This window comes from Canis aureus, chromosome 17 (assembly GCF_053574225.1).
Source record: "Canis aureus isolate CA01 chromosome 17, VMU_Caureus_v.1.0, whole genome shotgun sequence".
Classification (NCBI taxonomy): Eukaryota; Metazoa; Chordata; class Mammalia; order Carnivora; family Canidae; genus Canis; species Canis aureus.
The window spans coordinates 56780166-56800788 of NC_135627.1; the positions used below are offsets into that span (position 1 = coordinate 56780166).

General features: G+C 38.7%; 1 protein-coding gene across 4 annotated transcripts in view; it reads left to right on the plus strand.

Annotated features, from left to right (window-relative positions):
• LRCH1 (leucine rich repeats and calponin homology domain containing 1) overlaps positions 1-20623 on the plus strand; it is a 200531-nt gene that overhangs the window by 87703 nt on the left and 92205 nt on the right. For all 4 annotated transcript variants that reach the window (XM_077855690.1, XM_077855692.1, XM_077855691.1 and 1 more), the window contains exon 2: positions 7542-7686. In XM_077855690.1, coding sequence (XP_077711816.1) covers positions 7542-7686 — 145 coding nt within the window. The remainder of the gene's footprint in view (positions 1-7541; positions 7687-20623) is intronic.

A 20623-nucleotide genomic window follows, 5' to 3' on the forward strand; every position in this document is an offset into this window, starting at 1 on the left:
ACCAGACCTCGTTGTATTTCTTTGTTTTCCACTAACAGGAAAGATTTTGCACAAATTTGTATATGTCATTCTCCCTCCCCCACCCCCACCCCCAGTATTTATAATTGGATTATCGACTCTGGGTCATCAAAGCCAAAACACCATAATCCAGACTGGCTTCGGCCCTTCTGGACAGCTTTCCCCTGGTGCTTCTGGGTGCTCAAAGATGCAAGGTGATTTCTGCATTAGCCTGAGTCAACCACGGGAAAGCACATGTCCCTGTTCTTTTGTTTGTTTGTTTTTTTGGCACCCTTTTTCTGCCTTCCAGTAATAAAATTAATTGCAAATTAAATGATACTCAGAGACAAGTAGGAAAAGTAAGTCATATCTCTGAAAACACGTTCGAAACTCTTCAGCTAACAGAGTGCTTACGTAAGGCTGGCGTAATTAGCCGTTTAGGCCAGGATTTCTACTTACCAGGTTTCCTGTAGCTGTTTCCAGAATTGAGCCCATTAGCTGACATATTGTTTTCAGTACTTGAATTTCTGAACATCATGTTTATTCCCCTCTGGGTCTCTACACAGAACATGCTGGTTTACTTTTGATTGCATGTTGGATGAATAAAGACGCAGTGAAGATTAAGTGCCATCTCCTCCTAATACCCTCGCTGAGGGTCACATCCTGATCTTGCTGGCAATGTTCTGTGGGGAAAGAGTAGTCTCATGTGGGGAACTCAGTCGGGCCCTAGCCGTCCTTAGGTGTGGGTATGAGTGCTCTTCTCTGCGGCTCTGGGCAGGTGGCTTATGCTTTCTGAGCCTCATCTCTCGGATGGTGGGAGCACTGCTTGCGGTGGTCTAAATGAGGTGCCAGATGCAAAACCCCAGATACAGTGTGGGGCACAGTGGATGCCCTCAGTGGATGGTACCGCGATTTACTCACCTGGCTTTTAGCTCTTTATATGCACCTTTTTCCCCTCTTCAGCACAATGAGAAGAACATCTTACCTGATAGTTCATTCTGGGTTTGCTTCAGCTCACTTTTCAAATGATAAACTCCTTAAAAGTAAGCCTATGTGTTTTTCATTTCTTCAGAAACCATGGAGTGAGTGAGTGTTGATAAATAAGTCAATAATTCATCATATGGGTAATGAACTGAAATAAGAAAGGGAAGCTCTTTTTTTTTTTTTTTGGTCTGTTTTTCAGCTTTGAACGTGAGCGAAGTCGATCTAGGCAACTGTTTTTATATAGGCATTGAATGAGTCTGAGCTGTGTGCAGATTTTGTGATTTTCATGTGGAAACTAGAACACGAGTGCAGGATGATAGGGAGCACGCTGCCTGGGTAGATTCTCATTCACAAAGTGGACAGGGAGCTCTGTTCATGTGGCTCCTAATGTAGGCTCAGGCCTGGCCGATGCCCGCTGCTTACACCTTGTAACTCGGTTTATAACGAATAGCCCGAGTCCTTTCAGAGCAAGGATTCTTGAAAAGATACATAGAGAACAGCAATAGTTAAAACCAAGGCTTGAAGGGGCGCCTGGGGGGCTCAGTTGGTTAGGTGTCCAACTCTTGACTTCAGCTTGGGTCATGAGATCGAGCCCCGGTCTGTTAAGCTTCTGCCTTGGGCTCAGGTCCTGGTCCCAGGGTCCTGGAATCGAGCCCCGACTTAGGCTCCCTGTTCAGTGGAGAGTCTGCTTCTCCCTCTGCCTCTGTCACCCTCCTGCCCCGCTCATGCTCACCTGCTCTCTCTCTTTTTGTCTAATAAATAAAATATTTAAAAACAAATGAGGACTAAAGGGGAGATATCAGATACAGATTAAAACAAGGGCAATTTAGGTTTTACCAGGTACACTTGGTCTTCTCTGAGCAGGCAGGACTGACAACCATCTCTCTCTCCAGAAGCTCTAAGCTCTGAGCTTTGCGCATGACGCTCCTGCTCCTGGGGTATAAAGTGATCCTGCCAGGGAGGAAACCACAGAGAAGGAAAAGTGCTGGAGCTTCCCCTCAAATCTGGAGATTGTGGAGGAAGACTCTGAAATGGGGCAAGAGCACCGGACATCTGTATGGTGACTAGATGAGATGCATACATCAATCAGATCATTATTCTAGGATTTTTAAGCCAACTGTTAATGATGCTATTAGTGGTTAGCCAAGAATTAAGTATTAGCTTAATTTATAAGCTATTATATGATTTCTTTCTCCTACCATTGCATTTTCCCCCAAGTTTGAAAACAGCACTTGTAAAATTAGATTATTTGATAAGTATATAGATTTTACAATGAAAGGACAAATTTTGGGAACCCTGGGTGGCGCAGCGGTTTGGCGCCTGCCTTTAGCCCAGGGCGTGATCCTAGAGACCCGGGATCGAATCCCACGTCGGGCTCCCAGTGCATGGAGCCTGCTTCTCCCTCTGCCTGTGTCTCTGCCTCTCTCTCTCTCTCTCTCTGTGTGACTATCATAAATAAATAAAAATTAAAAAAAAAAGGACAAATTTGTAAAAAAAAAAAAAAAAAAAAAAGACGTGCCAGTATTTATGATCTGTCGGTTTGTACATTAAAACTTTTTTGTGATATTCAACTGCTGCTATAATTATGATGAAACAAAATCACTTGGATCCTGAATACTTTCTGACAGAGAATACTTGAATTCTGAATAGTTTTTATTGATTCACAGAAATCTTAGATCTGAAAAGAATGTTAGAATTTACCCAGTTGCATATACTCTAACTTTAGAGTATATGTTTTTTTCAGAAACAGAGACCTGGGAAACTGAGTAACTTTGTCAAACATCGCAGGTGGTTATAGATTTAGATTTATTGGTTATAGATTTACATCTCCATCTCTGATTGGAGCGGTTCTGTCATTGATTTGATATCCCATGATCTTGGAAAAGGTTCATAGTTACACGAGAGCATTTCTATGAAAACTCCTATATCCCCCCCCCCCTTTTTTAAAGCATTAGTGACCCTGAACCTAATAAAAACATTATTATTAAAGTAGTTATCGAAACATTCCACTTGCTGGTATCCTCGTAGCAGTTCTCAGGAGAGGTAAAGTTTTGAACATAAACTGGAACTTCAGTAGAATTTTCCTTTTGAGTTGAACCTGAAGGAAACAGCACATAAAAGTTTTCTGGGCAAATTTCCAGCATCGTAGCACATGAGGTTTGCCATGTCTCGTAAAGAGTTTCAGGAAGAAAGAATGCAAGAGACTTGTGGAATTTTTTTCTGTTGAGGTTTCTGAACGTTCATGAAAGAAGCTTGTTTTTCCCTTAATTAAGAGCGTGGGACTTCACAGCTTGCTTTGGTTTCTTAACTCTTTTCAAGTCCAACAAAATTCTGTGTGTAGAGAGAGAATAAGAAGGTTGGTAGAAAGTTGTATGTATGCACACACACACACACATATGTGTTTATATACTATAGAGAATACATGCACATATATATTGAATCCATTTCTTTTTTTTTTTAAGATTTATTTATTTATGATAGACATAGAGACAGAGAGAGGCAGAACACAAGAGGAGGGAGAAGCAGGCCCATGCCAGGAGCCTGATGTGGGACTCGATCCCGGGACCCCAGGATCGCGCCCTGGGCCAAAGGCAGACGCCAAACCGCTGAGCCACCCGGGGATCCCCTGAATCCATTTCTATGTGCAAAATCAAGTGAGCAGTGCATTCCCACTTCCAAAGGTGCAGCAGGGTGTATGGTGGTGGGATCTCCTTCCCACTCCTATCCTCTCAGCAAGAAACCCTCTTTTTAGAAACAACCACTTCGACTAGTTTTTTTTTTTTTTTTTTTTTTTGCAGCTTCCAGAGATAATCCATTTAGATTTATGTATCTGTTTACAGATATGTAAATATTCATTTAAAACCCCATGGGGATCCCTGGGTGGCGCAGCGGTTTGGCGCCTGCCTTTGGCCCAGGGCGCGATCCTGGAGACCCGGGATCGAATCCCACGTCGGGCTCCCGGTGCATGGAGCCTGCTTCTCCCTCTGCCTGTGTCTCTGCCTCTCTCTCTCTCTCTCTCTCTCTCTCTCTGGCTATCAAAAATAAATAAATTTAAAAAAAACCCAAATACAAAAAAATAAAATAAAACCACAAATACTATATACACTGTTCTGTACCAGGCTTTAAAAAAAAAACTGTAATATGTCTGGGAGAGTGTAGCAGATTGGCTCATAGAAAGCTGCTTCATTCATTTAAATGATGGCGTAACAGCAGCACAGCATTATGGGCTATAATATTGAATATTACATCCCGCCACCTGAAATATTAATATTATGTTAATATTTATTGATGGACTTAAGTCTAGTTTTATTTATATTTATTAATAGCATATTGATATATAACCAGACTTCCACTGATGTTTAACTTGCTCTCTAGCTTTCACTCTTTCAAACCAGGCTAAAAACTATGTCATTTGCACACATAGGAGTTTAGATGAGAAGGATTTCGAGGTTGAACGAAATACGCACATGTTGTAATTTTGATCGGTTTTGCTAACGTGTTCAACATTTACATCACCAGGTCCCCAGCATTATAATGTGGTCATCTGACTTTTTGATACTCGTAGCTGCGATTCGCATTGCTGTAACGTGAGGTTGATCATTTTTTCATGTGTTTAAGAGTCATTTGTATTTCCTTTTCTGTGAACCATCTGTTCTTTTCTTTTTTCTCCCTTCCTCCTCCCTCCCTCCCTCCTGCCTTCCTTCCTTCCTGCCTTCCTTCCGTCTGTCTGTCCTTTTTTTTCTGGGTTTCTGACTTATTATCACTGACTGCAGAAGCTCTTTATAGGTATAAAAAATTAGCCTTATTGGGTTTATGAATTGCAGGACTTCCCACCTGCCCCTCATTTCTCGATTGTCATTTATGTTTTCGGTGGAGCTTTGGTTTGCTTTAAAATGCCATACATTTTGTTGTAACGTGTCAAATTTATCAATCGGGTGTTAGGCCATTCATAGGAAGACTTTCTCCATTCTAAGCTAATCATTTAATTCCTCTAGAATTTATTGAGATAAAGGGGTGACGTAGGTCATCCTTTGTTTTAGATGGCTATCCAGTTTTCTCAAACTGCTTAGTGACCTTACATCTTTTCCCTGTTGACTTGAAATGTCATCTTTCCTGCACACTTGATTTCCATGTGTATCTTTGACCTGTTTGTAATCTGTTCTGCTGACTTGTTCTCACCTGCCCATCGTCCTGCCTTATGATGTGACTGTTAATGTCTAGGAGGGCGGGTGGCCCTCAGAGCACCTTTTGTTTTGAGAGATACCCTGTTATTTTTGTGTTATTTTACCACATGAACGTTAAAGTCAACTTGTATAGTAACCTCAGCAAATTAAAAAAAATACATATCTTAGAAGTGTCGTTTTTGGATTGTGAGTTCATTCTGTTAATACAAAGCTTAGAGAGAATTGACACCCTTTGAATCTTGTCCTTTTTATTTACAATCATGGGATATCTTTTCTAACCTTTATTTTTTATTGCTTAGTAGCATTTCCAAGTTTTCTTTGTATAAACTTTGCATATTTCTTGAGCTTTTCTAGATTTTTTACTTTTGTTATTATAATAAGTTAGGTTTCTTATGTTGTTTGCGTGTGTGTGTGTGTGTGTGTGTGTGTGTAGGCTATTTTTTAGCATCATCATTTTCCACCTTGTACCTTTTTTTGAAATAGTTTTTCTGTTGATATTTTTGGATTTTCTGAGAAAACATATTATTTGTGAATGATGATTATTCTTTTTGTTTCCAATTTTGGTTCTTTTTTTTTTTTTTTCCCTTATCCATGTCATTGGCTAGTATCTAGTGAACAATAGTAAGTATTAATAGTGCTAGTAATGTCTTATTTTGACTCTGCTGGTGTAATATTATTCCCAGTCATTTGAGACTCAGCAGTAAATAAAAGAATTCTCTCTCACTCATATGCGTGTGTGTGTGTCTGTAATTATATAAAGAAATAGCCAACTATTCTTTATTGAGTGATTACATTAAGAATGAATATAAATATTCTAAACCCATGTTTTGATTTATGATGATGATGTGCCGTTTAGTAAAATTGCTAGAGATCACTGAATTGTACACATAAAATAGGTCAATTTTATGATATATAAGATATACTTCAATAGGTCGTTTTTGAAAAAGAATAAATACAGTATTTTATCAGTACCTTTTAAATATCTGTGGAAGTGATCAAACACACTATTTTGCTTTTACTCTAGTTACACAGTGAATTGTTTAAATAATACGAAATCCTTATATTCCTAGAATAAGTCCTACTTACTCATAGTATGTTAATCTTTTCATGTACTGCTCAGTTTTGTTTGCTGATTTCTAAATTTAGGATTTAACATTAGTATTTAGAAGGGAGATTCATAAGTAGTTTATTTTTTGTGTACTTTCTCTGTTAGGTGTTGCTATCACCATTATACCTTATTATTTAAATAAGTATTTAGGAATTTTCCTTCTTTTGCCTTATATAGAATTGTTTAAATATTATCAGAATTGTGCCTTTAAACATGCTTAGAATTCACTTCTGAAGCCATCTAGGCCTGTTTTCGTTTACTTATGTATTTATTTCTCAGAAGGGTAGTCAGGAGGGTAGCCCTTTAACTTCGATTTCATTATAGAATCGAACTATGTAAACTCTCTCTGTTTTTTTTTGTTGTTGTTGTTTTGTTTTGTTTTGTTTTTTTGTTTTTAATGGAGTCTGATTCCCTAAGTATATATGACATGTTATTTACTAAACATCTTCAGGTCATACTGATTGAGTCCCTCCTGATGAAGGGTGATACGATCAATAATGTTATTGTTTTTGAGAGTGGTAGCTCTTTTCTTATATTTGGTGTTTTGTGGTATTTGGCAGTTATGCCTACCATTCCCAGACATAGATGTTAAGGACTGTGTTCCTTATTTTTGTTGTTGAGATGGTGATATTGTAAACCATGATGTGTGTTTACACCCACTGTAGACCACCATTATCATGGTCTTTGGTACACTTGGCGAAGAGAGCTCAGTTTTATTGCTGGTCATGTGGCAGACACACGGCCTGTCCTTAAGAGAGACACATTTGATCTGTCTCGGTCTTACACATTGTAAATTTCTCAGTAATCCCCGTGGATAAAATATTTGTTTAGTATCTACTGTGTGTGTGTTTGCAGAGGATATAATATTCCAAGAGACAACATATGTTATGAGTGCAAAATTGAATTAAATAATATTATGGTAAAGATTATATTCAGAGATATTAAAGGATACATTTTCATGCTTGCCTTGGGGACAATGACGTTGAAATAATTTTCAGATAGAATGGAAAATAAATATTGATTCAGTCACCCTTATATCTGGCGATGATTGTTTCAGCAATATTTTTGCTTTTACAAAGGAATGGGGTAATAGGCCAGGAAGAGGAAATCAACCCTGGAGTAATAGCTACAAAAAATGAAAATGCTGATCCTAATTTAGATTATGTTTATTTTAAAACATGTTAAGAAAAAAAGTACTGATAGTTGATAATTGCATTGGATTATGTTGAAGAGTTATTGACAAAATATTCTTTCCCTTTCTCTCATAGATTTATCTAAAAACAGACTGGTCGAAGTCCCAATGGAATTGTGCCATTTCGTATCACTGGAAATTCTTAATCTGTACCATAATTGCATCAGAGTCATTCCTGAGACCATCATTAATCTTCAAATGCTGACTTACTTAAACTTGAGGTAGGTTGACTATACAGATTGTAATCAAATTCAGTGGGAAAAAAAAAAAACCCTAAATCATTGTGCTTTCATTTCTATCAGGGTGTTTGTTTCCTCTCTTTGCAATTTCTGACCACTTTTTGAAGCTAACCGCACAAAGATTATTTAAGGACTACCTTCCATGATAAATTTGTAGTGCCATTAATATTGTTTTTGATGCCCGACTTCTCTGAATGTCAATATGACAAGGTATTTTTGTTTAGTTTTGTTGTTGTTGTTGTTACAGTAATTTATATTGCATCATTTATACTTTTTGTCTCTTTGGTGTGTGGCATATTGTCTTCAGGTATTGATGTAGTTTTTGGAGGAGGAGGGCTAAAGGTAGTGAAAAAAGAACTTCAGGGCTCTGACAAATTGGAGCCTTGCTGGTCTTTGGGGGGTTTTGGACCATTGGATTTGCTACTTAGTGCAGTCTGAGCCTGTTCCCTTTAGGCCACGTAAGAAAGTTCTAGAGCGCTGAGCAACTCCAGAAAGGTATGAAGTTTGCTGTTTTTGTAACCCCATTCAATTAGGTCAGCCTTTGCTGAGGGCAGGTCAGTGGTCTGTATTGATTCTCTGATTATGCACAGCATCATGTAACATACTCATGCCCCTGAGTAGCCCTGGAGTTAAGGAAATCAGCTATTATTATAAGGCCTAGGTTTTACACTTTGTGCTGTGACTGTCAACTGCTCTGGCCAGATTTTGGTTCCTTGTCTCCTAAATCCTTGACTTGCACAGGATGTCAGGAGAGAGATAGGAACTGTTACATCAAATCTATCTCTACTATGAAAGCAAGGTGCCAAAGTTCAAGCCTGAGCAGAGCCTCTACTCATGTCAGTGGCATTACCTTGGTGTGTCAAGAGCAGCACCTGATTAGCAAGGCTTGTGCTGTGTAACAAACATGCCAAACTTTATTTTTTTAAGACTTTATTTATTTATGAGACACACACACACACACACACACACACACACACACACACACACAGAGGCAGAGAGACAAGCAGAGGGAGAAGCAGGCTCCATGCAGGGAGCCCGACGTGGGACTCGATCCTGGGTCTCTAGGATCATGCCCTGGGCCAAAGGCGGCGCTAAACCACTGAGCCACCAGGGCTGCCACATGCCAAACTTTAAAGTGCAAAATTGCCAGTGAAAAAGATGAGCATTAACTTATGGTAGATAATGTCGATTATTTTTTAGATTTTTGTTTGTTTTAGTCAGCCACTGAGAGGTCCTCTCTTTGCTTTCTTTGCAGTAAAAAATGGGTTTCTGCTGCATTTTATTAGGTGTGCATATCCTCCTTGGGAATGAAAAAAAAATCCTAGTCACGTTTTTAAGTGGCCTTTACTTACATTTTAAAGTGTGAATTACTATTAGCATAATCTAGACGCTTACATAGCTAACTTTCAATTCTCTGGGTTTCAAGTGCATCTGACCATTGTTGAATTTTCTTGAATAAGACAAGTCTAAACTGTTTCTGCAACAGCAGAATGTTCATAACCTTGGAATTGCCTGATGGAGTTAACATAGTGGTGTTATAGGATTTGGTTCACTATTTCCCTGAGACATCTGCCCTGTAATTCCAACCTGCATAGAGGAACTATCCCAAGAGCCTATGCAGTCGGTGTTTACTTTACTTCTGCAGGTCTTATCCTGCTGTGACATTTTCACCTCCAGTACTCCTGTATGCTACAAGTAAGGAGATTTAACGTCACACAAAGTCCATCCACAGTGAGAAACTTTTGGGTATAGATGACATATCTCTTCTGGGATGATATAAACAATAAAATTCTACAAATGTTGAGATAATCTAATCTTAAAGTTTATAGTATGGTTTAAAAGCACTAGTACAATTGGTTTTGCTGTGATGGTTTTCATGTTGAGCTTCATGGAGAATAGATAATACTGCTATCTTCAGATGGTAGAAAGGACATATTGAAGTGTGGGTCCCAGGATCCTTCGAGGCAAGAACGGGGAGAGTTGTTGAGATTGATGATGCTGAAGAGGAACCATGTGGGCATATTATAAACCATTGTGTGGTGAATTCCTGGGCTACAGGAAGAAGAAAGAGATACAGGGACTGTTGACCACCCAACTCTTTAAACTCTTTAAAGGTTTCTGTCTAATTTGTTGTTTGCCTCTATCTTTTCTCCCTTTTATATAGATGGTTTTTATTTTGTGTAGATTTTTTTGCTCACATCGCAACTCTAATATTACTGTGCTTTAAAACATATTCTAAAAAAAAAAACATATTCTATAGTGTTGAATCCTGATTCTAAAGGAATTGATTACATGGAGAAAATTAAGAAAAAGTATATCTCTTACTTTTCAGGGGCATTCGTTATATCAGGGTATATGAAAAATGCATGTGTATCTTTGGGTCACCTGGGTGGCTCAGTTGGTTAGGCATCTGCCTCTTGATTTCAGTTCAGGTCATGATCTCAGGGTCCTGAGATCAGCCCTGTGTTGAGCTCTGGGCTTAGCAGGGAACCTGCTTGAGAGTCTCCCTCTCCCTCTGCCCCTGCCCCTCCCCGCTGCACTCTCGCATGTGCTTGTGTGTGCACCCAGGCTCTCGCTTTCCCTCCCTCTGGGAAAAAAAGAAAAGAGAAATGTATGTACAGCCTCTAAACTCTCCGAAAGCCAGGTACTACATATATATATATAATATATATATACACATGATATATAACATATAATACATGTATTATATATGTGTACGTGTATATATATATGTATATGTAATTATTTTTGATACCTCTTTTAAGTTTGCTTCACTAAATGTGTAACATAAAGTAGTAACATAGGGCAAGCTTTAAAGTAACCAGAAAGAGGGCAGCCCCAGTGGCTCAGCGGTTTAGTGCCTGCCTTCGGCCCAGGGTGTGATCCTGGAGACCAGGTATCGAGTCCCATGTCGGGCTCCCTGCGTGGAGCTTGCTTCTCCCTCTGCCTGTGTCTCTGCCTCTCTCTCTCTGTGTCTTTCATGAAGAAATAAATAAAATCTTTAAAAAAAAATAAAGTAACCAGGAAGATGGTCACCTTATTCAATTGGAAAGCCTCTAACTCCTCATTTATTTGGTTCAGTGGGAGCGTGTCTTCTGAGAATCGGACCCCTGGAAGGGAGTTATTTCTCTGTTTGGTAGCGATTGGGATTGGAATGTTTGCCTAAAGGATTTATTGTAGCTTGTACAACAGAAGATGACTGTCCCCCTCTCTTTATGTGCAGATATGCAAGTATGTCTGGAAAATACCAGTGGCATCTAATGAATTGTTGACTCTTTAAGATGCTGAGTAATATCACCCGCGTGATAGTGGGGCCTGTGTGAGTGCTTCCTACCCTCAGACTCCTACCCCACTCCCAGCCACCCTCAAACTGGTGACCAGGAAAACGTTTAGAATATTGTGCTTATGCGTGCTCATGATACATGTCCCCTCAACGACATCCAGGATCGGGTGTCATGGCCTTTTCAGGTCTTTTCTGCCCCTCCGGAAAATTAAGTCAATGCAGTAAGATCGATGTCTTCTTGGGTGTGGTGAGGAGGCCTGGTGGGCTCCAGTTAACTTTAGCCTTTGGCGGAGAGCCTGCCAATCCATTTACTTGAAAAGGAAGCCAGGGACTCGGGGTGCTGCAGACCTACTGCGTTGTAGACCTACTGAGTTGTCTTCAGTGCAGGTTTTTTTCTATGATAAAGGGGGTAATATGCCAAAGAAAGAAGCTTATATTCAAGATTAATATAGAATCAAGTCATGACATGATCACCAATGTAGATGTATCGGGGAACACTGTATAAGTTTCAAAAAAGTAAAGAAAAGCTGTAAATTGCTTTTAGGTGTACACTTGAGGTCTAGCTAGAACAATCTAGCATGTTCTGAGATGGCTTTAACAAATAGGCAAGTTCCTTAGGTTTTATAAAGAAGTACCTGAAATACTTTGGCTCTTCTGTGGTGCTGAGGGGTTTTTCTCTTATTTCTGTTAACTACAAATCAAGAGCCCCTAGATAAAGTAGTGCAGGGAAGCTGCTTTTCAAATTTTCACAGATTTCATGTTTCTCTACTCAAGTGTGGTCTCAATGCAATTTTTAATCTTCTCTCTTTTTTAATAAATCACACGTAGACATCACTAGTTTTGTGTGTTTCAAAGGAGGAGAGATGCCGTGTGAAGCTACTTTGAATTGATGGGAAACGTTCAGAATGGATCACCCCCTCCGAGATGTATGGAGTAGGAATGAACACCCATAAATATTTGATGGTCGTGGTGATGATGATGACAGTGAAGATGATGAGGGTGCTGGTGCTGGTGGTGATATGCCACTGCCTACACAGCCTCTTGGCTGACAGGATGTCTCAGAGATGATATCTTGAAATGTCAGAGGGCTGCTCAGTTCCAGAAATCCAGTTCCTGTCTCAGACCAGAGATGGGTCTAATGAGCACATGCAAAATAAAACTCCTCACGGCGAAATACACTTCAGCATATTCCCACGTGATAGAAATGTCAGATTCGTGGAAAACATTAATTTATTGCTGTTTATGTAGCCTGTGTTTGGAGGCTCTGGGCTTTTAATCTTTGCTTCTTGGTGTTCACAACAAAAGGTTATGTTAGCTTAGTTTAGGTGCCACTGTGTTTCTTCCTGTTATAAAGTGTCTTAATCCCAGAAACGTGGCCAAGAACAATAAAAATGATGAAGCATGACCTGTGCCTATATAGGAACAAACACTTTGAACCTCAGCTACACAGGAAAGCCTTACAAAGTTTAAAATCTATTTTAAGGTGCTGGAGAGGTTGTTGTTGATGAGACCCATGAAGAAAATGTACCTTAGGAAAATAGAACAACCCAAAGCAGCAAAACTCTTGGCAGCCATCGAGGTGCTGTGAATCTAAGATAGGGACTTTAGCTTGAAAGTGTGTCTCAGAGGCGTTCAGGAATGGAAGCTGCCAAAAAATGAAAGTTCTTAACAGCATTTGATCCTATTGCTTCCAGAACTCTTGGTGAGTGGTTTTCCTTTCTGAGGGTGAAACACACAGAGCAGAAGCTGGTTTCTTTATTAGAAGCCCCTGGGGGGCGGGGGGGGGGATGACTGGGGGGCTCAGGGGTTGAGCGTCTGCCTAGGGCTCAGGTCGTGACCCCGGGGTCCCAGGATCGAGTCCCACGTCAGGCTCTCTGCATGGAGCCTGCTTCTCCCTCTGCCTGTGTCTCTGCTTCTCTCTCTGTTATATCTCATGAATAAATAAATAAAACCTTAAAAAAAAAGAAGAAAAAGAAAAAGGAAAAGCCCCTGGGGTGCCTGGGTGGCTCACTGGATTAAGCTTCTGACTTTGGCTTTGGGCTCAGGTCATGAAGCCAGGATCCTGAGGTCGAGCCCTGTATCCGGCTCTGCACTCAGTGCTGAGTCCTCTTCCTCTCCCTCTCCCTCTGCTCCCTCCCTCCACCACTCGGGCTCTCTCTTTGTAGAATAAATAAATAAAACCTTAAAAAAAAAGAAGAAGAAGCAATAGTCCCTATCTCTACCAGTCAACCGAGGAGTAGTTTCTGAGGCATGGCCTATAAAGAAAAGGGCAGCCTCTTAAACAAAATGTTATCACGCCATAAAAGGAATCTGGTTTGGATGCATTTTCTGAAGCTTGGCATCCTTTTTGGCTGCTAAACAATGTGCAGAAAGAGCTAACTTCCTGATGGCCATGTAACCTGTATCCCCGCATTCCTTTGGGGAGGTCATCCTGAGAAAAAATCTTTAATCCTCTTTTTTTTAGAAGACTTTATTTATTTATTCATGAGAGACACAGAGAGAGAGGCAGAGACACAGGCAGAGGGAGAAGCAGGCTCCATGCAGGGAGCCCGATGCAGGACTCGATCCTGGGACTCTGGGGTCACGCCCTGGGCGGAAGCCAGATGTTCAACTACTGAGCCACCCAGGTGCCCCAATAATCTTTAATCCTAAGAATATCTTGCTATCTGAAGGATTGGAAAAAGCATCTTGCACACTAGGGTTGCCTCAGAAAGCACAGGTTTTACAAACTTACTGTGAACTAAAAATTAATTTTCTTTGTTCCTAAGAATTTTAATCTTTTCCCTAAGAAATGCACCTCTCCTTGCACTGACATTTCTGAAGAAGGTCTCGATTGTAAGATGGCATTTATTCTTTCTAGAAACTGAGAAACTTGATGGTGTCTTTCTACACCGGAAAAGGGGAGGAATTTTGTTCGAGACAAACTTAACATCACAAATCCTTTTATGATGATCTTATTTTATTTTCAAAGGGAAAATGAGTTATTTCGGAACTGGCCTTTGATAGATAGGTTGTGTTTCATGAAACGACAGATCGGCAGGAAGCTACCAAGGCGCAGAGAACCATGTTGGAATTTGGAAGCATCATCTTAAAATTTGAAAACATGTTTTGTAGAGTGCTACAGTTGGAAGTGGTGGCCACTGGGGTCATCAGTCGTGCGAGCAGCAGTGTGTGGGCTAAGCCTTGTCCTTTCTAGGGTGCTCACTGGGCAATTGTTTTCAAGGTCTGGACACAGTGGTCCCTAAAAATTGTAATATATTTATAATTTGCCATACCCATAAAATTATGTACATTGGCATTGGAAGCTGATGGGTTTTATTAAATGTGAATGAGTTAATAGTAGGGTATTTCTTACCAGGTTCCATTCCTTTTAGTGTAGTTCATACTTGGCAAGACTTCCAAAGAGGATTTTTCCATTATACATGTCACCTGATCACAGATGTTGTTTTAGATCAGTGTTTGTGTTAAACAGAGGAAAAGAGAGACACAAAAGGGACATTATGGCTTTGATGGCTGCAGCCCTGTCAGAGTGTGTTGGTTTTGTTTTCAGTTCTGCTTCTGATCTTAATAGAGTTCTTAAGATCTTTGTGCTGCAGACCTTTCCTCCAAAAACGGGGTAAATACCTACCCCTAATTGATTATATAGATGTAATTCTCAGAGTGTTTTCTGCGAGCCCCAATGAGCAAGATGCAAATTATATTTATTTTTCTAGCTAGACAGATAAAAGATCCTTTGAAACTTTACCATTTAGTCAATAATCAACTTACTCTATTTCCTCTAAGAGCACTGCAGTTTGCCAAGTCTTCTAACAAGTACTGTCCTCAAGAAGAGGGAAAGAGAAAAGGAGCATATACACAACAAGGAGGGTGTGGATTTTTGGAATAATCTTCATTACCATCATCATCATCATCACTTCTTTATAGCCAAGTAGGATTTAGCTGGTCCACCTTCGTATTTGGGTCCTTCAACAACCCTTTACTTTAGATAGGAGACAGGAAAGTGATCCCCCAGCCGCACTGGTTCATAAATAAGAGTAATAGAAATTAGTGAAATTTATTTCTATGGCATTTGTAGTTTGCCTGGCATTTCCACCTTTATTACCTTGTCTAACACTGACAATGCCGGATGGCATTCCTTGCCCCATAGGACAGTTTCGTAGTCTTAAAAATAGTTGTTAGAGAATTGTCCAGGAGACCAACCTAAATATTTAAATAAGGGAGCACTTTTGTAATTTCAAAAATTTCTACTATAGTTGGTTTGTCTTTCTAATTCCTAATACTGTGATTTTGTGTTTTCCTGTATTTATGTTTTTATTTATTTACTCCTTTATTTTTTTGTATTTATGTTTTTAGAAGTTTGTCTGTTTTGTGTACTTTTTTTGTTAGATCAGTTTTTAATTTTAGTGACCAACTTTTTTGGGTTGTTATCTTCTATTTCATTAGTTCCTGATTTTAATCTATCAAATTTCCATCTATTTTCTATATGTTTATTCTCTTTTTTTTAAGATTTTATTTATTTATTCATGAGAGACACAGAAAGAAAGAGGCAGAGACACAGGCAGAGGGAGAAGCAGGCTCCATGCAGGGAGCCCGATGCAGAACTCGATCCTGGGACCCCTGGGTCATGCTCTGAGCTGAAGGCAGGTGCCCAACCACTGAGCCACCTAGGCATTCGTATTTTCTTATATGTTTATTCTTTTTATAATTTCTGGAGTTTGGGTTAAGGAGTTCATTAATCTTATTTATTTATTTATTTATTTATTTATTTATTTATTTATTTTTACTATTTTTTTCTTTTTAAGGAGCATTTAAGGTTATGATTTCCCTGTATGTGGTGCTCTAGCTTATTCCTAAAATTTGTGCTGTGTGGTATTTTTAATATTACTCTTAAAACTTCTCTAATCTTCAGCATGACTTCTTTGACTCATGAATTTCCTATAGAGTAGATTTTAAAAAGTTACCTTTTAAAACTGATTTTTTAATGTTAGTGCCATGCATTTGGAGAATATCTTGTTTGATGTTGATTCTTTACATTGGTTGAGATTTACTTTATAGCCTATGCATAGTTAATTTTGTAAATATTCCATGTATGCCTGAAAAGAATGTTTGTTCTTGGGATCCCTGGGTGGCGCAGCGGTTTGGCGCCTGCCTTTGGCCCAGGGCGCGATCCTGGAGACCCGGGATCGAATCCCACATCGGGCTCCCGGTGCATGGAGCCTGCTTCTCCCTCTGCCTATGTCTCTGCCTCTCTCTCTCTCTCTCTCTCTCTGTGACTATCATAAATAAATAAAAATTGAAAAAAAAAAAAAAAGAATGTTCTTTTCAAGTGTTGTATGTGGGTTCCAGTGAATCCATTAAATATAACTTTTTAATTTGGGAGCTCACATCTTGTTTACCTTGACACATTTTTTGTCTGCTTAATATATGTTACTGACAGTTGCAATTTGAGCAAAGTAGGATGATTGTGGGTTTGCTTTTATCCCTGCAATTTCATCAATTCTTGATGTATGTATTTTAAGACCAAGTTATAGACCAGGTATTTTGAGCTCAAGTTCAAAATTGTATGTCTTTCTTTCAAACTTCAGGTTTTATCATTGTAAAGTGATTGACTTTATCCCTAAAATACTTTTTCTGACTTATAGTCTACTGTATATGAAATTAATACTTTTATCTTAGCTTTCTTTTAGTGGCTTTTGCTCACACATATCTTTTCATTTTCAACCTTTCAACCTTAGTTTTTCTATGTATGTATTTGGATTTATATTTTTCTTCTTATCTTGTATTTTTTTTAATTTTTTTTTTATTTTTTTATGATAGTCACAGAGAGAGAGAGAGGCAGAGACACAGGCAGAGGGAGAGGCAGGCTCCATGTACCGGGAGCCTGACGTGGGATTCGATCCTGGGTCTCCAGGATCGCGCCCTGGGCCAAAGGCAGGCGCCAAACCGCTGCGCCACCCAGGGATCCCCTTATCTTGTATTTTTTTAACCAAGATTATTATTGTGTTTTTCCCCCTACCCTTTCCTACCTTCTATTGTATATTCTGAGTTTTATTTATTCTAATTTCTTTCTTCCTCTAGTAAAGTCAAGTCATTATACAAGTCATTATATCTTTATACTTTGTAAGTTGATATTATGAATATTTGACTTGCAAAAGCCCGAAGTTCTAAAGGTAAAGATACCTCTCCCATTCTCCCCAAAGCAATAATGTTTATAGAAAGCTTTATTGCAAGCACCCCTCTGCAAACATATATTATTTTTATTCTATATTTTAGGTCCATCTTACTTTTTACCTTGATTTGAGTCAACTGATGATTATTTGTACCTACCCACATTTATTTTTACCAGATTCTCTGCTTTTTCACATCATTATTTTTAGGTGAATCTCCTTTATAACATGCATTCTTAAGAAGTCCATACCGTGATGGTGTGCTTGTGGTAAATACAGTCTTTTTCTGAAATGCCCTTTCTCTTCATACTTGAAAGAAGGTTTAATTCTAAGAATAAAATTTAGGTTGTATTAGTATAAAAATTTCAGTTGCAGTTCTTTTCTATTGTATTTCAAAGATAGTATGTTTTCTGACCTCTGTTTTGCTGTGGAGAAATCCTTTGCTAGTCTAAAAGTGTTAGCCTTGTGGAGAATTTTCCATGCTCTTCCTTTTGATTTCCTCCCATACCTTCTTTTTTATCTTCTTGCTCTATATTTTTTTGCTGTGGTATGTATAGGTGTGTATAATTTTGATTTACCCAGCTTAAGCTTTGTTTTGCTTCCTGAATCTGGGGATTCATGTCTTTCAACAACCCTAGAAAAATTTTAGTCATTGTCTTCTTCCATATTGCCCCTTCCTCCATTTTTCTATTATTTTGGCCTTCTTTGGGTACTCCCTATTAGTTAAAGTTAATTTTGATCTTTCATTCTTCTGCATTTCTTAGTATCTTATCTAGTTCTCATTTCTTTATATTTGGAATAGTTTTCAAAGATGAGAATGCACTTAAGCATATTGAAAGTTGAAGTACAGTAATACTTTGAAAGAAGGAAAAATAGTAGTACCGTGATATCCTTAATTGAAAAGATTCCCAGAGGCACCTGGGGGCTCAGTAGGTTAAGCATCTGTCTTCAGCATAGGTCAGGATCCTAGAGCCCTGGGATGGAACCCTGCATTGGGCTCCTTGCTTGGCAGAGACTGCTTCTCCTTCTTCCCCTACTTCTCCCCCTGCTCATGCTCCTTCTCTTTGATAGATAGATAGATAGATAGATAGATAGATAGATAGATAGATAAATAAATAAATAAATAAATAAATAAATAAAATCATTTTAAAAAAAGAAGAAGAAGGGGTACCTGGGTGGCTCTGCCTTTGGCTCAGGTCATGATCCTAGGATCCTGGGATCGAGTCCCACATTGGGTTCCCTGTGGGGAGCCTGCTTCTCCCTCTGCCTTTGTCTCTGCCTGTCTCTCTGTCTCTCATGAATTAATAAAGTCTTTAAAAAGAAAGAAAGAAAAGACTTCCAGTGATTGCAATGTATAGCCCAAGAGCTCTGTATTTTGGCTCCTTAGATCTGATGCACTCTCTTGCCCTTGTAATAGTATACCCTGTTAGTTGGCTAAAAACAAACTCTTGCTTGGTACTGAATTTCTATGAGTTGAGTAATTTTCTTATAAAATTAGATGAGAACAAGTCTTGAAGTCTTTGACCCATGAAATTGGAGCATAAGAGAATTGACTTCTTAATCTTCAGTCCTTTCTTGATTGAATTCTGCATTTTCTGTCTTGTTAGCATCTTCTATACTTTCGTCCCTGGTGTCTTAAATTGAGGGTCACATGGAATTAGGGCTTTATAAAGGCAAGTAGGTTTTGACTGCAGTCTGGAAGCATAAGGGCCAGACCAGGGCTTCACTTTGGTTTTCTTGATGTTCTTATTTGCTGGTTAGTGACAATCACAGTAACAGGGCAAGTAAAAAAAAGTTTTCCTAAGAGTTGCTTTTGAGAGAAGATACACAAGAGTATTGGTTTTCTCAGCTTCCCAATTCTAATCTAAATGCATTGCTTCATTTTCAAAAGAAAAAAATGCTACAATAACTGGAAAATTATAGATTATGATGTTAAAAATCTTATCCTACTTCTGACAGGAATGCTTGTGCTCTGAGAGCTCAGGGAGAGGAAATCTTGATAAAATAATGTAGCCAAGAATTTCAGCATGAGTAATAATCCTAAATAGCACTTTTCCCAGGTAGATAAGTTAAGTCAAGAATAAATACATATTCTGTGGTGCTTTATCTTGAAGCATTCAAGGGATTGAGAGTTTAGGCAACAAAGGGTATAATTGTGCTGTGAAGAGTTGATTCCGTGAAGCATTTTTTTTTTATCTTGTGCTATTTCTTGGAACACCTTTACATGCTCAGACCAGATGGACTGTCCGAACAGATGGAATGAGATAATCTCTTTGAACAGTGAGAAAATAACCAGAAGATTTGGGTCACTTTCAGAGTTGGATCATGTGGAACTGTGTTATCTATTAATCTAAGCATATCTACCTTAACCTCATGAAATCAGGCATTGTTTTCTGATACTCCGTTTGGCAAGTGACAGCAGAAAGGAATGTGAAAATAACGTAAGAAAATTGACCCCTTCTGCTCAGTGATTATTAGTTCATCTGTTCACGAACAGAGAATAATAGATTTGGAGAAAACTCACTTGCCAGACTCCATAGGAGGAAAAAAAAGTTATTTATTTCTGACCTCAGCGATGCCATTGGATCAATTAAGGAGTAAATAGAACACTGTTTCCCCAGAGTATAGTTCTATGGAAGAGTGTTCTGTTGGATATAGGTATCCAAAAAAGCAAAAAACAAAAACCGGAGCCATGTATTGTATTAATCTGCACTGTGTGTCTGCAAGCAACACAGAACTCTTCCCCCATTTTTTGTGAGGCCTGCCTATTAGTGTCTCCCAGAATGGTGCTTTCCAGAACACCAGTTTGTAAACACTAATTTAGAGGAATTTTTATCACCCACTGACTCCTACTCCTTTAAAAACTGACCTCATGCCTAAAAAAGGATGTGGTTACAAAATATGTCCCTTCATGGTGTTATATTCAGTGACCAAGTAATCTGTATGGACTAGATGTATTGAAGGGAAAAATGATATAGAAGTAGAAGACAGAAGAACCCGAGAAACACTGAAGTGTGTTACACAGAGCTGCCATCCACGCTGATTTATTTTTTATTTAGTACTTTAAAAATATACATAAATGTTTAGTATTATTTATTCACTATCAAGTAAAGTATGCAGTTTCTTTTGAGAAAAAAAAACTACTGCAAAGTACTTTTTTTTTTGCAAAGTACATTTTAAGAAAAAAAAAAACCTAAGTACTGCAAAGTACAAACAGTCTATTAGTCATTCACCAGTATTCAGACAATTATTAATATCTTGTGACATTTGCTTATAACATTTTTTTCCTTTTCCCCACCTCCTTTCTCTATGGATTGAACTCTTTTGTAAGGGATGTGAGGATTTTTTTCAGAGGTTTTGAGAGCTCAATACTATATAATAAAGAAAGGAATGACCTTGACCCGATGTCTGAAGCAGCTGAAAGAGTCTTTAAATTGTCTGCACCAAAATTTTATTGTTGAAATCCCTA